We start from the raw sequence: 24,466 nt of genomic DNA on the forward strand, positions 1-24,466 counted from the left end.
ACTGTCTGACCAAAGAAATATGCCTCACTTTAAAATCCACAAACAACAGGATACAAGAGGCTACGTATGGTGGGGACATTCAGGTCAAACAGCATAACACATTAAAAACAGGGGCCAAAAACAGGCTTTTGGAAACATGAGACCCCACTAAACCAAATGGGGACTGACTCCTAAGAACAAAACCAACTTGTTATAGGAATCATTGTAGTGGTTTAAGAAAAATAGAAACATGAATGGCACTTTTTCCCATAAAATAGAAACAGAAATGCACTTAACCCAAAAAATAGAAACAGAAAATGCAATTAAATAAACAGAAAATCCACTTCATCATTGCCTAAATAAATATCCTATGAAGTTTATCATTTTTCTCTATTCTTCAAAATAGCGACTGTATCGCATGAGTAAAAGTCTCTGGAATCTTTTATCCGACAGTCTGTTCCTTCTTGGGGTCAGAACAATACTGCCCAGACTGAAAAGCTTTTTGACAGTGTTGTAACTTGTTTTATTACATGATTTACTCTTATTGTGAAGAGTATGTAAACAGGAAGTGCTTTTACTTTGAAGGCAGAAAGTACAATGATACGTGCTTGTTGACGCTAACTAATGTTGATGTTAAGTGTGGAAAATATATACATGTCGGGTGCAAGAGCGCGTTCTCAATCGCTTTAACAGCTGCAGTTCACCAGTAAAGTGATTCCGTTCATACCAGACGTGTCTTGGTCCTCATTAGAAGCTCCACGTCATTACAGACAGGTGCACTTGATGGTATTGGAGTGTTGCATTGCTTTGCACAATATCCTTAATCCTATGGAACCTGGAGAGAACCTCCCAGTTGGATACAGGCTCTCCGTCTCCGTCTCCTCCATTCTCCGCTTCCCTCCTTCTACGCACCAGCAGCTACGTCACTCGAATCACTCAGATCGAGTTCTGTGATAGACTGTTCATGCAGAAAGTGTCGTGTGACTCGCGCGCCACTAAAAGAGAACTTTTCGGACTGGTAAAAATGTCTTGAGTAACGCAGGAAAGTGCGTTACCGAGGTCTAGTAAAGTAGTGTAGTTACCCATATTTTGAGTGTAATGCGTTACTTTACTTCGTTACCTATAATAGTAATATCGTTACTGTAATCCGTTACTTTGTAACTCGTTACCCCCAACACTGCATTTAAGTAACTTGATAAAAGCTCAAATCTGGACCGGGATCAATATTTTGGACTAAATGGCTAAGTTAACTGAGAAAAGAGAATGTGTGATACATATCAGGCGCTATCTCCATCTTATCACACCTTGCTGCCACAGCGAGAAGATTCTTAGCGTTGGCTGCACCTGGATCCACTGACAGAGATTTGGCCGCCAGCAGCAGTTTACTGGACGCCATGGAGATGTTCTTTAGATTACCAATGACTTGGATCTGGTCGTCCTTGCTCTGCATAAATCAGGAAAAATAAACATACAGGTGATTTTGGAGTATTTACTGTATTGGCAACAGCTGTCAAAAGATAACGTATTGTAAAGAATGTATTTAAGACTCTCTACCATCTCTATCCTCTTTCCTCACTCAGCTGAGCCTGATTAAAGCTGGGTGTCATGCTACATCAACTTCAATCCCAGACGATCTTTCCAAATTAATGAGCAAAATAACCAGAACAAGAACATCACAAGATCTCATTACATCTGACTATGAATTAGATGTACAGGTTTAATTAACAAATTGCTTTAACAGCTCAGGAAATAAAGTGACACAAAGCTATGAGCTTGACCACTCAGCATTTAGTTTTTTTTTGGGTTTAACCATCAGGGTTTGAACGCTCCTTTCCGTGTCTAAAATACTGCTGACAATGGCTCACCATTGAACTGTTTCATTGGAGTGTGCAGGGGGTGGTATGATCATGAAACCTACTTGGGTGTGTCCTGCCATCTCAACGCCAGCGTCCAGGAACTCATCAAAGTCTTGGCTGAACTTCCCTGAGGCCGCAGCCAGCTGGCCGCTCGATCCACGAGAGGAGTGGACGACCTCGCCTGCAGAGTGGTTGAGTTCAGCTGCTGTGTGGTTCAGATCACTCTGGGCCTCCTGGAATGTCTTACTGCAGGGAAGGAGCTTCGAAGACAAGACATGCATCAATTAGGGCACACTGCAGAAGTCAAAGTCAAAGTCAGATTGAAATGACCTGTTCAGTGATGGGGTGGTATATTATTTACTTTATTTTGTTCAGTAAAGATGTTTTTGTGCATGTTCAAATACAATAAATGTCAAGAAAAGGTGAGATGGGACTCACAATGTCCACCAGCAGTTTCTTGCTGGCCTCACCAATGCTTCTGAGGGCCATGTCAACATCTTTCTGGCCTGGCAGGCAATTCACACAATTATTCAGGGAGTGTGACACTGCTTTGGCCACCTGAAACACAGCACCGCGCTCCGTCAATGGACTGCCATTAGTCATTCGAACAATGTGATACACAATGCAAAGTCCCAGAGCAAAGCTATAAGGGGAAAAACATCTCAAATGTAAATTGGGCTCACAGCGGTGCATAGTAATCCCTGTCACTAATTTATGCTGCTGTCACAGATATCAGCCAAACAATATGTGTATCCCCTGAAGGGCTGCAGGAGAATGATCAGTCTTACTCTGGCACTCCTGAGAGAGGAATAACAGGCAGGAGAGAAAATAGCATCGCTTAGAGGGGATGATTGTTATGGAAAAGACGTTTTTACAAATCAGCTGTGGAGAGAGAGGAACAATATGATTGCTACATGAATATCATAAATATTACTGGGAGCTATATTACCTGTGCCAATCTCTGCTGACTCTCAGCGTCTCCTGGATGAACCAGGGCCTGATGGGCTTCATGGATCAGCATGGCCGAACCCTCCATGACACACTGGGCTGAGTCTAGCATCGCAGCTGATGCCTGAGGCTCCTTGGTGCTGGCTGACACACCTCTGGCTGCTTGAGCCAATGTCCTTAAAGCCTGTGCCGTTTCTCTGGCAGCCACACCTGCAAACAACCATAATAAAATGACATTATCTATGCATAACATGTAACAAATGTGTAATATTCAACAGATATACAGGAACTATAGTTGAATGCAGTAAGTAAGTAACAATAAGTAACAATGCTTCTGTACAAATTGAAATTGACGTTTTATTAAACATTAATTTCAATCTCATTCGTTTTACTTTGCAGCAGTCCTGTTTAAGCCACACAAACTGAGAGGTATGTGCGTTTCCTGTCTTCCCTATAATTGTAATTGCATTGAGCAAATCAGCTGGCAGGGGCTAGCCGTACCACACTGAGAACAAACTGTGATGCTGAAATGCCCTCATTGTTTAAATAAATGAGTTAATATAATAAATATGGCTCCACATGGGAGGTGCCCTTAAATTATTATAAACAGAGCAGAGAAGAAAAGCAGCAAATTGCATCAAATTGCATTAACCAGCCAAGTGGAGCCATTTGCTGATGGAATGTTAAATCTAGAGAAAATAAGATTAATGAGTAGTGAGCAGCACCATGGGCCACAGCATGAAGTGCTAGGGGGAGCATTCATTGTTAGAAATTCTTTTCTGGATCTGTCTTCATCTCTCCTCCCCTGAGATCCTCAATTGGGCCAGAATTGACGGCAAAAAAGCCAAGCCATGCTGAATTCAAAGGGCTCAGTTTAAGGCAATAGTGATGGCACAAATAAAGTCCCACTTGGCACAATTTAAAGAAACAGTTTTTTTAATTAAAATGTAAAGCCAGCAATCCACATATATGTATTATATCTATCCATTCTTACAATGTAAATACTTTAGACAGCTACTTTAGAGACCTGCTTTCTCTGTACCTAGAATGCACTTCTCCTACCTGTATAATGTTCATTTCCCTGTGCAGCACAGGTCAGCAACTGGGCCATGAAAGATCCCACAGCCTTAGATGTACTTCCTAAATCCTGAGCACATTTCTCCAGCTGTGGGAGCAAAAGAACCGACAAATAAACAATTTGATTTCATAGTTGTGATCTTCTTATTGTGTAAGTATATGAATTGAACTTCAAAGCAGATGGTTCTACTGTTATGTACCTACCGACTCCCCAGGAAGAGGTTTGAGTTGGCCATCAATGACGGACATCTTCGCATCCTGAAGCTCACTCTTCAGTGTCTGTACAATTTTGAGGGCTGAATCGATCTCCAGTGGACCACAGGCTTCATGGGCCTTGAAACGACACACGCACACACACAGTAAATGTTACTCACACGCACCCAACCATTATGCAGTGCAGACAGGATGCCAGCCTGTATGCTGTGCTTGGTATCTCTAAATGAGATCAAAGATCTGCAGCCTTACAACAAGCAATGGATAGCAACACATTTTCTGCACCAGTGAGATGACTCCTGCTTTCTGTAACAGTGTTAGATACCTTCAGGGTTGCAGTCCTGAGCTCGGCAAGGCAGGTAGCCAAGTTTTTGGCACACTGTCCCAGTTGCATAGCAGCAGCCTGATCAGCCACCGTGGGAACGGCTGACTTTGCAGACGTCACCATCTTACTGCCAGGCTGAGCCATGGTGACAGAAAAACAATAACACTTCAAAAGCACTACAGCATGATTTGTTTGCATGTGTGTATCTGATGACAGAGAGTTTGATTGTAGCTGACTGTGTCACATTGAAAGGCCTCACTCACCTGTAAGAAGGTCTGGCTGGCCATGATGAGGGCTAGCTGGGCACCAAGCTCCTCGGGCTGAGCCTGGCTGCTCCTCATCCCCTGCACCAACTGGGGAATGCTATCTGCTACTGCCTGCATTGAAACACACCAATAAGGTATTCTTCATATCCACATCATCATGATTGAAAGAGCTGCATATAATGTTTTTTTGTAATACATCATTAACAAGAATACATGATCATACCTTGCAGCTGTGTACTAGCTGTTGGTGTGAGACGGTATTTTTGTTGGAAGCAGCAGCATTTTGGGCAGCTGCAATGGTCTGAGTGGCTGCAGCCGCTGCCTGCTTAGCGGCTATCTGTTCAGATGATACAAATGGAAATCATTTCAGCTAAAGTAAGAGAGTGGCGCCTGGCCGACAGTAACATTAACTTTAGTAGCGTGCAATCTTTATTTCATGCGATGTTCAGCATTTCTTTCCCCTTGCAATGCTTCCAAAATTAAAGCACTAAAAACACATTGCTTATCTCACATTTATTCATAGACACAAGACTAGCTTTGAAGTGATGACACGATTGAAAACAGAGGGAGAAGACATTCCTTGTTTAGTCGGAGAGGAGGCAAGGAGGATAAAAGAGAGCCAGAACACAAGAAATCATTATACTGACAGAAAAAAAACAAGACTGAACTGCATGTAAACCTGACATGCTAGGTAGGAGTAGCATTTTCTACCCAAATCCTGTGCACATCTGCACAGCAGCTGGATGACAGCCTGTCAGGAGACAACAGGTAAGTTGAATGGGGTCTTAAGGGGTGACTGTGATAATTGTTACAGCACACTTGTAGATTAATGACACTTTAGTCTAGTCAAGTGGTCACATGTTTCATTGATGGACACGACCATTGGCACCATTACTGTGACCATCTGATGCAAGGAGGCGGACTTAGATGTATGTCTGATAGCAGGCTGATCCCAGCCCTGGGTAATGCATAGTTTATGTGCCTAGGAAATTGAACATTGGGTGCTCCGGGGGTTTACTAATGGGATTAGTAGCTCATTGCGACAAGGAAAAGAGACTAATAATAACACAGATAAATATACTAAATGGGCCACATTTGTACAGGGGTTTCATTATCGGTATTGGCATATGTTTTCTTTAGCCTAATGTATAAACTCTCCATTTATTTCCAATATCTTTATACTAAAGAGATGAATAAATGTAGGAAAGAGATATTCATGTGACATCTTTGTTGGTATGGAGAAAAGAGGAGCAGTGTTGGGCTTGAATCACAGTCAAACAAAATGTAGATGAGAACACGTTGACTCTGTTGACTCACCTCCAGCCTGTTGACCAGTTTTTTCTTTATCGCGTTCTGAGCTGCAGCATTAGTGGCTACACGAAGCCCTTCAGCTGCCTCTCGAAGCCTCTGCTGCTGGTCCTCATTCTCTGGGTAAGCAGCCGCCCCCTAAGAGCACATAAACACATGACAACGACACATTCAATACAGGATATAACAATAGCTATTCAGACCTCAGCAATGAGTTTAACAACTATAGTTACAATCATTGTGCAATAGATGCAAATGAGCATTTAGCGCTGTCTCCTTCTGGCAGTTTCCAAGGAAACCGTCAGAGCCAGATTCCCACTTCCTCTTTGATAATGGCAGTGATATAGTTATTAATGAGTCACAGATCAAAAACATCTAATGTGCCACAGGCAATGTTTCAATTGTCCGGGTATTTCACACTGATAGCATCCTGCTCGACAGTGCCAGGGGCTCATTAAGAGCCACGGATACTGGTCGCTTTTATTTTCGAATTTGAAATGATGCTGGTAGCTAAAGTAGTGCATACAGTAATGCCAAAATGTGTATTCTATTAAATGAAAGCAAGACAGCTCAGTTCATCTTTGCATGCATTCAGTATATTTTTGTAATTTAAACCTTTATTTAACCAGGAGAGTCCCATTGAGATTAAAAATCTATTTTTCGAGGAAGACCTGGCCAAGACAGGCAGCAGCATAAAGCACACATAGTTACAGACAGATATGGCATTAGACATGCAAGAACACAATGGCAGTGCTGATAGAAAAAGAGAAAAAATAAAATGCACAATTTCAACAGTTGTGGATCAAACTGATTTAACTACCAACTCTTCTGTATTGTAGGTATAGAGCACTAATCAAACTACAGAAAAGATAATGATATCATGACAGAAAGCAAACACATTAGATTTTTTAGTTGAGGCATTTAAGTAAATTAATTACATTCCTAGTTAAAACACTGTTACCTTAGCTGCCTCCACCATCCGGGCTGTGGCATCAGCCAAAAGTTTGGCTGCAGCCAGCAGTTTCTTGGAGTTATCAACATCAACTTCTGCCTCTGCATCAGATCTCATGGCATTGACCAAGTCAGAGGTGGCCTGGGCTAACACCCGAGCCTGACGCACCATCTCACCTGTTCACACACACGGTAGAGAAGTGCATAAGAAGACACAACTAGGATAGCAGCACAAATACAAGCTCATTTTACAGATGAGATTCAGTTATTGCTGAATAGCTGATTTTATATTTTTCAATGACCCCTGTTTGTTGTAGATCTGCATCCATTTTGAGTGCCAGAACCTTTTGAAAGTAATATTTACATTTCAGAGTTGTCATCATCCATTTAACTATTATATTTTCTGGATATTCACTTGAGGCTGCAGAGGTAAAATGATCAATGGAAAAGTCTATTTTTGACTAATCAGTTGACTTGAATAAAATATTAAGATACACCATGCATGTAATTGATGCAAAACAAAGCACTGAGCGTAATATAACCAGAGATATTAAAGGGACAATCATTTTAAGAAGAAACGGTATGATGACAGTTGACAAATTAATAATATCTCATGGTTTATATTACCATGTCACCCAAACCTTGTGCATCACTAAGCAAGTGTCCTAGTCCCAATTACTGTTTCATTAAGTTCTACAAGTAGCTGAAGGTGAGTCATCCTCTCTCACACAAATCAGAGTCTTTGCAATATGCAACATCTCCACCCACATATGCTATTAAAAGCTGTGTTTCCTCCAGCTCGAAATAACTCACCCAGAAAAGTCTGTGAAAGACAAGATATGTAGGTGCCTACATCCAATGGCTTTGGAAATCAACCAATACCCTATCCGTAGAACGGACTCTCATCACCGAATGCTGATCTTTTGCCACAATATTCCCTTTTTTTCTTGTTGATTTATACAAAGTCAAAAGTTTGTCCCTCTTCATGTGTTTCCTTTTAAGTTTTCAAAGCCTCCCTAAAGCTGATTCAGACCAGATTTAGAGCTCTGTAGTGGTTTTGGATGACATGTTTCTTACAACCCCTTGAGAATTGTCTGGGTTTGGAATTTCTTTAGTTTCATGGCTTCGAACCATAACAAATAGCCTGAGCTTTGACAACGTTTAACAGGACTTTAGATCACTTAACATGGACACAAATGCGGACAATATCTTAAGCACCCAAAACACATGACAACAGTGAAAGCAGGAAAGCCCACTCATTAAATGTGTTTTATTGTAAATCATTGTTGTGAGTAAACTGAAGAGACAAACAACTTTACGATAAAGTATTTTTAACTGGACATGACCCACAACCTTCTTTCTGTACTCACCAGCATCGCCCATGGAAGTGAAAATGTTCTCTGTCACATTCATGATGGTGTCTGTGGCCTGGTCGTAACGTCCAATGGGCTCTCCACAGCTGGCGTAGTGGCGGACGTGCTGCATCAGGTCGCTGAGGGCCTGGCTCACCACACCGGCTGCCGCCCCGACTTGCTTCAGCAGCTCGCCGTCGTCGCTGGCCGAGCGGCAAGCCTTGACGCAGGTTTCCACGGAGCGGTCCACCAGCTTTCCGGCCTCGACAAGCTGCTCCTGACACACTGGGGAGCTGATGGTTGGGCTCACCACCTGCACCATACACAGTCATTAGCAGGAACGGAGGATAATTACAACAGTTGAAGACTATTATGACATGAGACAGACTGTGTCACGTAGCGTAAGTAACGTACACAAAGTTACATTGTTATTCAGTTATGTTATATTATTTCTGATGAATACGTTTTGTTCAAGATATGGCACAAAGACCTGTTGAATTTGATCAAATCTGCATAGTAAACTGTAACAATGCCGCAATGGCCAGTGTCGTACACACTGCTTTGATGATTTCCTGCCTTTTGGTATGTCGTTCACCTACTTGGCTACAGAGATGAACAAGTTTTAGATCAGTACCTTGGTGCAGGCAACCAGCTGAGAGGTGGACAGGGCACACTGAGTGGCAGCTGCGATCACCCGGTTCTGCAATATGGTGTCATCGGCCACCTGGGCCACGTTCTTGGCCTTCAGGACTAACATAGCAGCTGCATTGGCCACTGCTTTGGCCAGATTCATCAGGGTGTCCTGCAAGATATTAATCAATGTCCTTCACTGAAACACACTACTGCAATACATGTGATTGAAGGGACCGGGGGAGTGCATTTTGGGGAAATTGTGCAAATATTGGCCATCTAATGCAAAACGAATAACAGTAGTGTAACAGTAAAAATACCGTAAGCAAGAGGCAGATAGTAAATATGCATTTTAGGAGGTGAGTAATAAATTAAATCAGTTCTACAGTAAAGCAATTTGGTCACAAGTGGCATCAAGGCCATGAGAAGGCAAACAATGTGTATGTGGCAGGTGAATGAATTGCAGTGTAAAAGCAGAAATGAGGCCGATCTTGAGGGCGACATATAACCTTGTGTTAATGGATGTCTGAGATACTGTATTGTGGTTTTACTACAAAAAAGTCTCCCTCTGACACTTTGTTCACATAAAGTAACAGTCTAATAAAAAAGTCTGAGGTGATTGAGTGTGTATTGGCATTTTTAGTGGGGGCCTGAGCTTATGTGCGTGTCTTCCTGTTTGGCCGGCAATGTCATAGGAACAGTGAGTGGGTGGCGTCCAACCTGGAACTTCTCGTCGGTCTCGCCCTCTCCCATGTGACGGAGCAGGTCCCCGCTGGCCTGTCCGATGCTTCCTGCCGCAGTCAGCACCGTCTGTCTGGGCTGTGGGAGAATGACATCAACACATCCATTACTCTGGCCTGGCCCGTTCTCAAACAGGCCTACATGAATTATCCAAAACAGACTTCTGGATCAAAAATCTTCCCAGAATATATTCATCTTCACTGGGACACTGATGAAAATCATAACATACAGTTCAACACCGTTTGTGGTTTTGTGGCAACCGGGATTACAGTGAAGTCCAAGCACAATCATCAGCGGGCGTCTCACCTCAGCGGCTGCAGGCTCAACAGAGCTGAGCAGATCTGACACAGCTCCTGCCAGCATCCTGGCAGCGCCCATGAGCTTGTGTCCGCTGCCCACCTCATCGTCCATTAATGCCGCAAGCAGCTTGACACCCTTGGACATTTCCGTGAGGTTGGAGGAGATGGTGGTGATGGCGCAACCCACCGCTGTGTAGTCGGTTTCAGTGGGCTCACCTGTGAAAGTTGGAGCACCATCATTACAAACTACACATCTGCTGTGCATCTCAATTTGTTGTGCTGCTGTCGCCAAATTGATTAAGCTAATCTATGGGGCAGCGTACGTGCAATAAGCAATAACACAGACAGCAGTGTCAGTGTCATAATTAGTTCCTATTTGAGATGGTTCCACAGTGATGAGCACGTTGATGAAGCAAGTGGCCGTGAAGGAGGACAAAAATGTATATTAGCAAGTGGAGGGTGTATAAGTGCAACCAAACAGATGGCGAGGTAAGATTAAAATACTACAATAGACTGGCAGGAACTTGACTGGCATTGTGCCAAGCGACAAGGGGACCAGAAAGAGACTGCCAATAAATTGAGCTTAAATTCAAGATTTATTTATCAATAGAAATATCTATCAGGGAGAAAATTGGAAATGCACTTATATTTAGAAGATCATCATCATTGAGGGCTTAACAGTGACTTATTGATTCACGCAAGAATGCAAAGATACACTTTATTTTTACAATATTGTCTAGTGCAGACATCATAAAACAGAATTCTAGAGCGGATGATGAATACTGAAGCTGTTTAGTATTCTCCTGGGCACTCACCTGCAGTGAGATTGACCACAGATGCTGTTCCAGCGGTGATGGCATCAACTTGAGAGTGGATTTCATGTTTGGATTCATCCACTTTGTTCTGAACCCAAACCCTGGATGCCTTTGGGTGGAGGAGGAAAAGGAGAGCTATTGGCTTTCATCACAGTGGGTGATTTTCAGCTCAAATAAACTTTCTCATGCAGGATTAAAGGACTAGGGCTGTACAACACCTACGGCTTTGGAAACACTCAAGCATTAAATACAGCCTCTATATGTACAGTCAGTGCAGTATCCTAATTATATTGGAGCAATATGATGGACTTTGATGTGATGCAAATGCTTAATTCTTTCTAATCTGTCTTTGCTTTGAAAACCAGAAGCTGCAATGTCAGTAAGCACACATTCAGTGGGAGTATTAAAAAAGTGGAACTCAAGGGGTTTCTGTAAATTATGATGAGAAGGAGGAGTATTACGGTATGTCTATCCATGCTGCATATACTCTAAAATATTTCTCTAAATTGTGGAGGAAGTGGGAGACTTACCAAATCATGGCCCAGTGGAGGCAGATTATCTACATATCCCAGGTCAACCTGAGCCTGCTGCACTGCCTGCATACTGCTGTTTATGGTCCCCATCAGGGCCTGCTGGGCCAGACTCTGGCAACAACAAGCAACAGAGACACACAGAGAGGGAATGACAAAAGCAATCTAAATACACAATATGTATTGTACTATGTTTCGGAAAATCTGTGAAACTCTCGGTCTTGCAATCAAATGTAAAATGTCTGTAAACACAGATGGGCTCTTAGTGTGAATATGAGATTTCATTCCCTATCTCGCCCACAGCCCTCCTCACATTGTTCATTGTTGACAGTAGGGACCACAAGCAATATTTCAAATGCTGCAGATCAGATGTACATGATGCTAAATCATGTACATCAACACTGTGTTCTGATAAAATTATAAATTACATTTTTTTGGTTCACACAGTATTTTAATTATAGAGACTGGCCCAAGGTCGAATGCTTCCATTTCATGTCAAAATAGGGTGACAACAGGGAAATAGGACATTTGTCCAGGACGCCATGTTTGCTTGCAAGTGCAAATGCTCTTACTCACCAGTGGGGGCATGTGTCCTCTGTGCATCTGCCCTGTGGTGATTTGCTGCTGGGCAGAGGGCATAGTGCCCATATTGAAGGTGTCCGGGCCGCCAATAGACCCCGACCGGATTATACCTGGAAGTGCTACTGAGCCGTGCTCCACACGGCCCACTCGATTGAACTGCTGCTGCAAAATTGTGGACCTTGTACAGGAAGAAAAGACATAGGACATGCATGATGAATTTCATATTATTTCAGTGTGTATGTAAAATCAACATACATGCACAGGATGTAGTCCAACCTAAGGACCTGAGGGTCTAAATGAAAGCATGTGTGTAGTGGAAAGATCAGTAATATACAGGAATTGAAACACTGCATTGTCTGTATGTCTATAGAAGTTTTGCATTGGAGTTGAACATTATACTTTCTGTTTCTTGTGAGTGTATCTTTAAATGCCGATAATTGCCTCAAATGATAACACAACTGTTTCTAATTTAGATGATGAAAATTACAAAATTATAATTAAAACAATTATGATGCTAAAAACTGTTCACACGGTGAGGAGGCAACGTCAGGGAAAAAATATTGTAAAAATCTGTTTTCCTGCCCAGTTCAACAGATGCTCCTGACTCCATTGGTTAATTATGGCTTGTTTTGAGAGGCAGCAATTATGTTTTTGTGCTGAGAACCACAACATGAGTCAATTGGCCCATAAGCAGCAGGAATGTGATGCCCCATTCTGCCAGAGAATGGTTTCGCTAAGAGCCATGTGGATTTCCAGTGACAACACATTTCCAAGCTCTGTTTGATAGGGCCCTGGTCCACCAGCATTACATTAATTTCCATAGTTTACTAAGCTACACAGGGAAATCAGGAGAGACTCCATCGAATTGGGAGATATAAATTGATGAATAAAACTGCTTCCAACGAGGTGATTTCTTTACCTGCGTGATATCTTAACTTCTGAATGATACAGCCTTCGTTTGTGAAATAAGAGGATAATTTTGTGTCTCGACCCTGAGGCAGGCTTTGTGTTTAGGTCTGCACAAACAAAAATACTACAAGGAAGCAATTTAGGAAATTGTATTCATGAATATCGAGAACAGTGTTTTTTTTTTTTAGTTCTGTTTTTGTGTTTAATTCTAACATTACCTCTCTTGAGGGGTAATGCTGGCAGACATGCAATTACATGCACAAATAAAATCAGGGCTGTTTAGATTCATGCAGAATAACTAGAGTTGTGTTGACTGAATCAGAATGGTCAACGTTCTCCGTGATAATACACGAGCACTACTCACTTCTTAGGGGACACGGATTCCTCCAGCATGGTGGATTCCTCATCTCCCTCAAGGCCAAAACGATCTTTACTCTGCTTCTGTAGAAAGAAGAGCAGCAGACATCACAGTCAACAATATAGGCTGAATGCATGTCTAACAGCAAAAATAAAATGTTGTATTACTTGCCTTCTTAAGAATGATGTCAATGTATCCAGCAATAAGTTGGGATATCTGCTCTCCCTCTGTAGTCTGGACAGAGTAGTAACTCTCCTGGTACTCTCCGAAATCCTTTGTAATGCGTTAAAAGACAGCAGAGATTCAGGGCAATATTTTAACATCCATCTGGCATTGCTAAAACATTCTATACCTAAAAAACCCATCCTATTTATCCAAAGACCCGATTAAAAATGACATGTAGTGAATCCCCAACTCTTAACTTCAAAGCATTCTCCAGCAACGCCAGGGTGAATATTTTCAGTTAAAAAATCAATGTTGGCAAATATACCTTAGAGTATTTTTTTAAATTTGCATAATCTATTAATCTTTAAATGGAGTGTTCCTTTCCAATATGGGGAAAAAACAGACAGTACTGTTGCCAGCTGCTGGAAAAAGAAAATTGAAAAAGCTTTCAGATAAATAATACATCTAAATTCTGCACATTCTTCCCCAGGCATCTATTGTTAACTCAGATGAAATAGCAGGCTAGAATGCTGAAAACATTCAATATTGGAGTCTGAGGTCTCAACAGTTTTTAGGATGCTGTTTATATTGGGGAATGAAAACTGGGGGAAAGATGAAAATGGGATGCAGAGCCTTGTAAATCACGCTGTTCACAGAAGAACTGAACATGTGCATAGGATAAGGAGCATATAACATCTGCCATCTGTGAGTAACGCTGAGAACTTCATGAAGAGAGTCACACAGTACCAGGGTGAAGCTCTTGGGGGAGGCAGCCCATCTCTTGACCGTTGTTAGAGGCCAATCCTGCACCACTTCCTTCGTCTTCTCATCCACTCGCATCACTGACTCTTTGGTTATCCCCAGCAGCCGCGGGACCAGCTTATTTTTACCCTTCATCTTCTCCTGTCAGATAGGAAAACATGAGACACCATTTACGTCGGTGCTTCACACCTACACAGATGATTCATTCAAGGCACGAATGCAAAAAACTGCTTTTCTGTTTGTGCTGTTGTAATACACGCTGTGTCCGTGCCTTGCAGCCCCGATTGGAGGAGGAGAACGGCAGCTGTGAAGTGACCCGGCAGAGTCCGGCCTTGTTTAACTGCTGCTTTATTGAGCAGGGTCTCCACAGGGTTTAGTCGCTGTCAGCACAACCGCATGGCGCTTCCACAAGCTCTCTGCCTCAGAAGCTACGGTGTCCTCCACTCTCTGCCCACTGGAAATCTATTACAGCTCACTTCAGAGACTGAGCCTACACTTGGCTGCCCTCCAGGGGTGCAGAGGACGACAGAAAAATTATCGGTTTGTAGAGGCGGGGGAGTTCAAGATGCGTGCATTTTATGTTGACAGACTATTGTTTTTTTATTACTGAGAGCTCTGAGAACCTCACAAAGGCCAATAATAGAGCAGTTTCTAGGTTCAGGGCTCTTAAACGCAAGGACAGATAACATTATCCCAGTATTCATGATATCTTCATACAAAGGTTTATTAAAAACTTCCATTGTTTTAGATTACGTTACTTGAACGTCATAATTATCAAGGCTGATTTCAAGCAGGAAGTTCCATTTTCTCATCTGAAGTGGGTAGCTAAGCTATTATATGAATCTAAATAGATTGACCTTGATTATTGTCGGGGGGAAATCTGCAAGAAATCTCCATAGAAGTGGGAAGCTTTATATTGTACATGCCTGCAAACACACACATATACAGGTTAATTTACTTCAATGTACAGTATTTCCGTATATGTGACGATTACAGCAATACAGGGATTGCCAACCTAGAACCTGCAGTGATTAAATACTGACAGATGAGAAATGGAAGGTTACAATAAACTCTCAGATGTGCTTCAACAAAGCCAGGTCTGTGCTTTTGCCTCTGCGAGCATCAAGAGCAGAGTGCAGCTGGAGTGAATTATTTAACAGTCTTGAAATCTCCATCACTACATCACTACATCTCTTCATCGAAGGCAGGCGGCACTCGTACATTTTGATGCACATGCACTCTTCCAAACGCTCACTTGCGCACAAAGATAATCTGAACCCTGCAGTCTGCTTTAACTACAGGGCCAAATATTCCATTTATCGTCCATTAGGAGCCCAGCAGACAACTGCACGCTTCCTCTTTTCTCCTCTTTCCTGCAAGTTCGAAACCAAATGGGCTGCTGTCAGAGAGCTTTTATAATACCTGCTGGTGCGACTTCATCCCATTCGCATGCTGCACTTCCATTCCACTTTTGTGTTCGCCAAACCAGAACTGGACAGAATTGCTATTGTCACAAGTATTTCACAGCACAGAGTGTGCTTCTGAAGTGCAAACGCACAAGCTTCCACACTGGGGCTTGTGATTGGTTGTGATAATGGGGTTTTATGTTCAAGCTTTCATACTTGGTTTGACAACATCAGAGCAGCTTTCTAATCATAGCTGCCTCTTATTGGTACAGCAGCATTATGCGCCTGTTATCTATAACCAGATGTATCATTAAATTGGTATTGGAGTTATTTCTAATGGTTAGCCCTCATTTATATCAGTTATAATAACATTGTATTTTAAGTACTCTAAGTTAACTGCTGAGACCTGGAAATGTGGCACGTTACTGCAACAAAGTTAAACGAAGCAGGAAACACAAGCGGCCAGACGATCACACTCACCGTTTATCTACAGCTTTTTTATGGAAGTAAAACAAGCATGGTCGGTCAAACGGAACCAGGAAGCCTGTCTGTAAACTTCGATTGATATCAACAACAACCAATGGATGTTTGGTAGGAGAATAAGATGCAATATGTAGTTATCCTTTAATGGGATTTTTTGGGGGGAGGGCGGGGATGTGAGCATACTGTCTGCTGTAGGCTGTGGGCTAAAGTAGCATGCATTAGCTCTTACCTTTACCAGGAAGAAGGACACTCCATATGTAAGCAGGGACCTGGCGAGCTTCACATACTTCACTTTTGCCTCAATCTCCATCATCTCTCCACAGTCGTTATGGTCCTGGACAAACAATACAAGTCACATCTCCACCTCCTTGATTGACTGATCATTACATATCTTATGTGTTACGTTATGTGATCTAAATGTTTTGTATTTTGTCAGGTAATGCCAAAACATAGTAGTAGTAGTGTAATTCCCGGGGGCCGCACACAGTTTCAAACACATTTTTCTTCTTTTTAAATGCAACATTTCACAACGTAACATACATACTTGGAATATTTTCTTCTCGGACCCTCTCTGCTTGATGTACTCTTTTGGTAGGAACTCCTTCAGGCTACAGAGATAATTACATTTTTAAATGGTTACTCTTTTGAGCTACAGACATTTCCTTTTCTGTTAACATGCCTCCACATATGAGGTCATTCTTGCCTTACTGCCTAAACATCAGAAAACAGTTGTAACAGCTGACATCACCACTGAGCTTTCCACTGAAGGAAATCCCTGAAGCAACGGCCTGCACTAAAACAGGAGATAACCAATGTGTATGCACAGCTGGGAAATTAACATATAAAAGTACAACATGCTGGACAGAGTTATTGTGAATGTTGGTGTAAATGCATCTTCATGATAAGGAAAGCTTACTCCAGGAATCCGGGCTTGTGTTTGTGCTCAACGTGGGGTCCAAACTGGATCTGAGCCTGGATGCCTGCGAACTCACAGGCTTTATCAAAGGAGACAGGGTGGGATCCATTCAATATATCATCCCTAGCCTGAAGGAGACATGATGAGAGAGGGAGGGGGGAATAAGTGAGAGGCAAAAACACACATCCAGGAAAAGGATAGCGCTACAAAGACCTGGGAATTATCAAAAATTCACCCAACAGAGCTCCATAATAAGCACATCATTGTGTGCTTTGAATGCACTGTGGCTTCAGCAAGTATATCTTCTAAGTGAATGACTAAGTGTATTTCTAGAGCAGGGACATCATCACTGAGACTCATCCACACAGGGGAGCCAAATAAGATTTGTTTGTGACAATAAAAGCCACTCTGCTGGCTTTCAAATGAAACAGCTCTGACAATTTGTCATCACAGCCCATTACGTGTTATTAAAAAAGAAAACACATTACAGAGATGTATCAGTCTTTCACAATATCCCATCTGCATTAGAGAATGGGCCTCAATGTGATGTGAGGAAATCTAATGACTAGATTTATTTTCTACCGAAAAAGAGAAGAAGAAGAAGAAGAAGAAGAAGAAGAAGAAGAAGGCTTGTGCCTTATTTGGTGCTGCTGGGACATCACTTATGATTCAAAGCTTTTTCAGCCAGGCTGTCAACATTATCTTCCCCATTTAGGTAAATGGAAAGGGAGAAACCTTTCTCGACATCTTTCAAATGGTTGCCAGTGTGTGCTGCGTTCTCCAGGGGGCAGTCAGCTCGTCTCTCACTCCCTCTTTCTAGTTCTCTGCTGCAAAATGAATGGCTCCAAAAGCTGAGAGGCCTCGCTGCCAGTAAGAGTGACTCCATCAGTGATTATTAGCATTAGCATATCAGTGCACAGCGTGGACTCGGATCGTTCTTACGTCCTTTTACATCAATGAAAACCTAAGCGGCAGCTTACTGCTGTAATGAGGACAACAATCTCCTCCACTCACAATCAAGTCCTTTCCCCAGTGCAATTCACAGTGGAGTACATACAGTAAGCTCTTACTGAACACAAGAAGACACTCTAAAATTAACCCTCACTCGTACCATTCACTCTGCTACACACTGGGAAGTCAGATGCTAGGAAGAACTCAATGTAAAATTTTACATTTTCAATTAAGTATTGCTGCTTGGCACAGATTGGTTAAAAAAAAGAACAGTTATTTTGCAAATAATAATTCAGAATACAGCATAGCTGCTATAGATAATAATATGCACACTAGTATGTTATTATCATGTTTTTGGAGAATCGTATGCATTTGCATATGTAAATGTGGTTTCAGAAACCAGGTCACGCCTTTCCTGGTTTTGAGAAACTCAGATGTGCTCACTAGAGCACTGATTAAAACGAGGATACTATTGGATGCAAACACCTTCACCATGTTTTACAGATGCATCCTCAACTCCAGCTTTCATCTGCCAATACAACAATTTTTGATGATCTACACCGTAAACTGAAATGAAAGTTTAACGCCGGTAATGCAAAGGATACATTTTATCGGTTGTTGCTCTCATTTTCCCTTACTAGCCAAAATATGAGGGAACCAATACCCTGCAGAGTGGTAAATGCAACGCTGGCCAGGCAGTCAGAAACCAAAGGACTCATCCTAAATTGCTGCATCAGTTGGTCCGGAAATGACGGTTTGAAACACAGATGATCATCAGCTTGGATTCTAGCCTGTTCAGAAGTATGCAGGTAAACAACCAGTCTGTCGATATTACATATATGTCAAGGACTTTTTGCAAATGGTTAAAAAGGAAGGACACTACACTATAGCAGGTGGAGTAGGTGTGTATCAGCAGAGTAAAGGGAGAAGTATCTGTTTATAGTAGCAACCCTGGACACATGCTGAATATGATTGGAAGTTGCCAGTCAGGTGATAACCACACAGCTGTGGATGTGCTGGTGATAGTGAAACATGAATGAAACAGCTGAGGCCAATCATCTAATGCAAATAGGACACAAATGGAGCGAAGAGGTTTGCATATGATCAAAACCAGGATAGGATTTATTTTTTATTGGATACTGTTGGCATGTCAATATACGTTGCTTACAATATTATATTATCCAGTTTGGCATTTCCACGAACAGTAAAATTAAGATTAACATTGAATTGCTCCTTGGCTGGGTCATTTCAAATCAATAAGCAAACATCAGCTGAAGCAGACAACTTCCAGGTGCATGTCTCTCTATTTGGTCAAACGACGGGCCAGATTAGTAACAGACATGACAGTGAGGACAGACCTTGACTTTTCTTAGAGCGGATACGGCAAGCGATACAAGCGCTGGTTTTAGGACATTTTAGAGCTGCATGAGTGGAAGCGAAGCACAAGACATCGGAGGCTGTGACACATACGGCCCGAGGCTGCAACACTGAGGTCAACTAGTCCCCCATGGCCCAGCACACAGAGTATAATGCAGCCTTCAAAATAAATGCTGACATAGGGATATGCACACAGTGCTCAATCAGGATGGTATAAATCAGTGAGTAAAATAATATTTAACAGTGCGATGAACTAGACAACACCGTTGTATTCTGGAGACAAATGATGGAAGAAAACAACGGTGGAAGAAAACATGATGCAATGTCAGGAGACAACAGGATACATCTTATTTCACAGAGGTTCTTCATTTGTCCCTGCTTTGAACTACGCTGTCTCACAGTACAAATAGTATGCTTTCAGAATCAACTAAAGTGATCCAGAGCAAAAGCAAAAGCGCAGAATACACAGGGGGATGCTATTTCTACAGAGGTTTATCCTGGTCTTAGCACAAATACATGACAGAAAGGGAGTGGCCGAGTAGTAAAGGAGATTAGTCTGTTACTGGCAGAGCTTCCATTATGTGTGTGTGTGTGTGTGTGTGGGGTGGGTTTGAAATCATGAAAGCCTCACACATTAATAAACATTTGACATCATCGCTGATTCGCAGGGATGCTCTGTCAAAGAAAAGCCAGCAGTGAAGTCATCATCCACACAATCTGAATGCAATTACTCAATCCTGCTGAGTTTCTGGGAATTACAGGAATAGGGAATGACGAAGGATATTGAAGAAGAAAATAGAGGGTGTAAAAAGCTGTGGAAAGAAAAAGAAGGCAAGAAGTGGAAGACAAGCCTGGGGTGTGTTCCACTCTGCTAAAGATCCCTCTTCTGGCTCTGTTTGGCCTTTTTAACACAGTGACAAATTAGAGCCACTGCCATGTGAAGAGTCTCTGTGATCGGCCTGGGTAACAATCTCAGTGTGTGTCAGAGAAAGAGAGAGAGAGAGAGAGAGAGAGAGAAAGAGAGAGAGAGAGAGAGAGAGAGAGAGAGAGAGAGAGAGAGAGAGAGAGAGAGAGAGAGAGAGAGAGGGGAAGATAGATGGGGAAGGGTAACAGAGAGGCAAAAAGGAGGTGGGGGCAAGGGGCGGGGTTGTTATTGTGAAAGGAAATATGAGTCTGTGTTGAGTGGAGAGCATGATATGCACTACGCTGTGATGTGTGCCAGGGTAACAGGGTGGGGATGTGTGCGATTATGTCAGAATGTGTGGGAGATGGAGAGGGAGTGGAGACAGGCAAACTGGAAGGGAAGGAAATGGAGGGTAAGAAAAATAGAGGCAAAAACAGGAACAGACAGATAGAAGGGAGGAGAGCAGCAGGAGCAAACAGGGAGGCTGGATGCCTTTTGTGAACATATTCAGGAACGCAGCAGGGATTGAAAAGATGAAGAGAGTCAAACTCCTACAACTACACACATTTCAGACCTGGTATATATATATATCTCTAAGTGAGTACTGTTTTTGCAGGGATATTGTGTGGGAGAGCGAGCAAGGATGCTATTCCCAGGAAGAGTTAATGTGCATGCAGTGATGTGTGCAGTGAGCAAACCCTGACTAGTGCAATACTGGACTCAGCTAAACCCCTCAAGAACCAATCCCTGGTGCCAGCAAGGCTCCCAAGGTTTAAAAGAACTGGTTAAACCAACGCACTCACAGATAGAGACAGAGAGGAAGCCACTTACTTAATATACACACACCGCCTCAACCACACATAACTCCTAATGCAGAATATATCTCTCTCCAACCAGATATATGCTGCATGTTGGACACATTTGCAAATAGGAAGTAAGATACTGATATGACTCACTGACTCTGAAAACCCTTGGACCTTGTGAAGAACTATTATACTAAAATAGATATAACCTTCTAAACCCCACTGATTCACCGGTTGGTTAGTCAGTGGAAAGTCATTGTTAAAACCCACAGTTTCCTTGAGTCCTTGAAGTTGCGGTGGGGTTTGTAACGTTTCTAAGAGCATCACATATGTCAGGCTGGTGTTTGAATATTTCAGTCTAAACATTGCGATCTGAAGAGTTGGAATAAGTTAATACAAAATAAATCAATTAGGATGATTATCCAACCTTAAGCTAGTTACTTACAGCTACTTAAGGGGAAAACTGTATTAGTTGATTAAATGAAACCATTTTCAGGGGCTAAATAGCTTATTTCTCACTGCAAAGGTTTTAAGAATCTGGACAGTTTAGTAGATAATGTTTCTGAAATTGTAGCCGTGTTTTCCAAAGCTGAAAATCAAAACCAAAAATCAATGCCATCCCACCGAGTAGTGCAGTCAGGCGTTGAAAGAGATATTGTCAATCATGCATTGTATAGTCTTCTCAAAATGATGGAAGTAACATGGCAAATCTTGTCGAGCTTGCCAAAACATAGAGAACGGTAGGATAATGATAAAGAAAACATTAAAACATCTGGCCATCTCAAGATGAGAGCCCAACAGTGGGCAATACAAACAACACTGGTGTTACTCTCAATGGAGAGCTATGTACATGTAAAAAGACTAATGTGGTGGAAATCCCAGAGGAACTTATAGCTGCACTAATCAATATATTTATATTAACAATGGATCAAATGAGCACAAGTGCAATGTGAAAGGGGTCGCTTGTAGTGAAAAATCGACAGATTGTTAACATATCATCAACTTTATAAGATGAGAATATGTCAATGTTGTGTTTACACAGCTGGTTCTGCTGCACTCAAACAAAGTCCAGCTTTTCTATCTGGAACTCCCCCCCCACAAAAACAAAAAAACAAACCAAACACTGCAGTGTTGTAATTCATATGCTAGCCTGCTTGAGTCTATTTTTGTTGTTGTTGCTACACCAGCATAAAATTAGTTGTAATTGTTTTACCTGAACATAGAGCAGGTTTAGCTGGACAGGGTCCCGTGAGTCCACATTCTGGTCCGAATAGAAGAACTTGCGCCTGAGCAGCAGAGTCTCACTTTCCTCCACGCCCTGCTCTCTGAACGTCCTGCTGTGGTCCAGCCAGTTCACTGCCCAATCAATACACACACACACTGTTACCACATGCGCTGAAATGAATAGACATTCACTTTACAAATATCTTACTCGAGGAGAATACTGATGGTAAAACTAGCTAGGCAGTTCGGAAACGTGAGACCAATCAGCTGAGACAAACAATCAACCAAATTAATCACAGGGAAGTGAACTTTTTCTGCTGAGATGAAAGCTAGTTTTCAGCCAAAGTTAAAATGTGATTTATATAGTTGCATGCTTCTAAATGTAATTGGTGTCCTCTGGGAGATGTCCATGCAATAAATTAAACTTGAGTGATAAAGCACATGTCCAGACGATGGTGTCGAGTCAGATTCACGCAGGCGAAAATAAGAAACGGCCGTGGAAGTAATCAAGAAATCAACCAACGACACTTCTGGAGGCTCACACTCACAGTCATCATCTGTGTGGAGTTTGGCTTTGAGCTTTTCCATCTTCCTCTCATCTCGAAGCTGCAGCGTTCTGTCTTTCTTCAGCGTCCCCATTCCATCCTCCTTTTTTTCCTCCGTCACCTCCTGAATGAGGGAGTACTCCTCATAGTTGGTGATTCCTGAAGAGGGCACAAGTTAGTCAGGGGATGCTGTCAGAGGAGGAGATGCTTCAAACTGGCATGATAACAAGTGCTGTGATCGAGAAAGAGCCTCTGCAATTATTTTGCATTCTCTTTTTTTCTATCTCTTTCTCTCTGCTTTGAAACAGAGGTGAAGGAAAGCTGGCGCAGAGCCAGCAAACTAAAATGGGAGCCGAGGAGGAGGAGAAGCCAAGCAGAAAGACCTACTCCAAACAAACATTTTCCAATAAAGCTATCTGCCAGGCACACATCCCTCTCCTCCTCACCCAATTGAGCTTGATGGCAGCCCATTATAATTGAAATAAACAGCTTAGGGAACACCTCTGTGACAGGAAAAGATGCCTCGTTCAAGGCCTTAGGAAGAACACTTCAGCATTTATTAGAAGCAAGCTTGTTTTAGCTTGATAAATCATGCCCATCGTGCTCCGAACAAAAAGTGATTAGGACTTTATCAAGCATACATGAATGCTCTAAAGTACTTAACAAATGCTTCTGCTTAAATATGAATTCAATAGCATGTAATAACACAGGAACATAATGCAGCTCAGTATGAAGTCAAGTGGTATGACTCAGACTAAAAATATAATAGAGATGAATAATTCAAGCCTTGGACGATGGCTTGAGAAGATTCATATGAGCAGCACTTGGAGAATATCACTTACCTATTCGACTGCATATGGTGACAAGCAGCTCCCCGACAGTTTTTGAGTCGTCCACCATGATGGTTTTAATGGCACCGTCCAGCATTTTGATCTTTTGCGGCCTTTGTTTCTTCTTATACTCCAAAACATCCTGAGAAGACAGGATAGGAAGTGCAATGACATCCACAACCCTATTGACTGTTTTCGGCAGTAAACTGCATTCGCTCCCAGCAAGCAGCGAGGCATAAATATCTCAGTTACCTCTAAAAAAATGTTTTTGTCGCTTTAAGGAATGATAAATGGCACTGACAGTTCGACACCCCAAACTCTATGACTTATTCTTACTCCATTTCGCAGCATGTAATAATCCAGGGTTCTCCCAGACTCGAGCCAGATTCCTTTCCGGGGGTCATCGTCAGACAGGAAGAGGCCATAATCTGACGCTGAAACACAAAGTCAAACATGTCATGCAAATGTAAATGCATATAGATTTTGATTATGTAAATTACATTTTCTGAGTCAGCCACTAACCTTGTCCTGTCTGGGCTTCTGGGACTCTCTCTCTGATGATCCTGCAGGCGTCATACACAGGCGTGGATGGTTCGAACTGCATCGTCTTCACCACATTGCACTGGCGTACACATATCTTCAGTGACAAAGCCACCATCTTATTAGGTAGTATAATGGCCTCACCGACCAACACACCTGGAAAATACACAAGTAGAAAGATAATGTAAGGATCGGACTGTGTTCAGTCATTCTGCTGGCTAAAATATACAACCTGTGTTATGTTTGTTATCAACAAGGCATTATTAAAATGTCCTCACATCAAACAAAGTGTAAAGAGGAACTCCCAGATGCAGAATACAACATCACAAAGCACCAAAGACATCATCACAATTATGTGTGTGCGTTAGTCCGTACTCCTGCCTCAGCAGCTACTCAATCCCCCCTGCCGATCTGTTGATAT

General features: G+C 42.2%; 1 protein-coding gene across 1 annotated transcript in view; it reads right to left on the bottom strand.

The window, feature by feature from the left end:
• tln2b (talin 2b) overlaps positions 1–24,169 on the bottom strand; it is a 45,948-nt gene extending 21,779 nt beyond the window's left edge. The window contains exons 1-29 of the mRNA XM_079224293.1: positions 24,028–24,169; positions 23,842–23,939; positions 23,518–23,647; positions 22,679–22,834; positions 22,120–22,262; positions 16,872–16,999; positions 16,500–16,563; positions 16,185–16,289; positions 14,052–14,207; positions 13,311–13,412; positions 13,146–13,222; positions 11,867–12,050; positions 11,291–11,404; positions 10,761–10,869; positions 9,953–10,161; positions 9,626–9,724; positions 8,910–9,077; positions 8,294–8,588; positions 6,934–7,100; positions 5,982–6,110; positions 4,888–5,001; positions 4,662–4,775; positions 4,399–4,533; positions 4,065–4,193; positions 3,846–3,948; positions 2,785–2,993; positions 2,274–2,393; positions 1,898–2,095; positions 1,284–1,423 (exon numbers count right to left, since the gene is read on the bottom strand). Coding sequence (XP_079080419.1) covers positions 1,284–1,423; positions 1,898–2,095; positions 2,274–2,393; positions 2,785–2,993; positions 3,846–3,948; positions 4,065–4,193; positions 4,399–4,533; positions 4,662–4,775; positions 4,888–5,001; positions 5,982–6,110; positions 6,934–7,100; positions 8,294–8,588; positions 8,910–9,077; positions 9,626–9,724; positions 9,953–10,161; positions 10,761–10,869; positions 11,291–11,404; positions 11,867–12,050; positions 13,146–13,222; positions 13,311–13,412; positions 14,052–14,207; positions 16,185–16,289; positions 16,500–16,563; positions 16,872–16,999; positions 22,120–22,262; positions 22,679–22,834; positions 23,518–23,647; positions 23,842–23,939; positions 24,028–24,163 — 4,031 coding nt within the window. The 5' untranslated portion in view covers positions 24,164–24,169. The remainder of the gene's footprint in view (positions 1–1,283; positions 1,424–1,897; positions 2,096–2,273; positions 2,394–2,784; positions 2,994–3,845; positions 3,949–4,064; positions 4,194–4,398; positions 4,534–4,661; positions 4,776–4,887; positions 5,002–5,981; positions 6,111–6,933; positions 7,101–8,293; positions 8,589–8,909; positions 9,078–9,625; positions 9,725–9,952; positions 10,162–10,760; positions 10,870–11,290; positions 11,405–11,866; positions 12,051–13,145; positions 13,223–13,310; positions 13,413–14,051; positions 14,208–16,184; positions 16,290–16,499; positions 16,564–16,871; positions 17,000–22,119; positions 22,263–22,678; positions 22,835–23,517; positions 23,648–23,841; positions 23,940–24,027) is intronic.
• Positions 24,170–24,466: the final 297 nt, after the last annotated feature.

Source organism: Taurulus bubalis, assembly GCF_910589615.1.
Source record: "Taurulus bubalis genome assembly, chromosome: 9".
In the NCBI taxonomy this organism is placed as follows: domain Eukaryota; kingdom Metazoa; phylum Chordata; class Actinopteri; order Perciformes; family Cottidae; genus Taurulus; species Taurulus bubalis.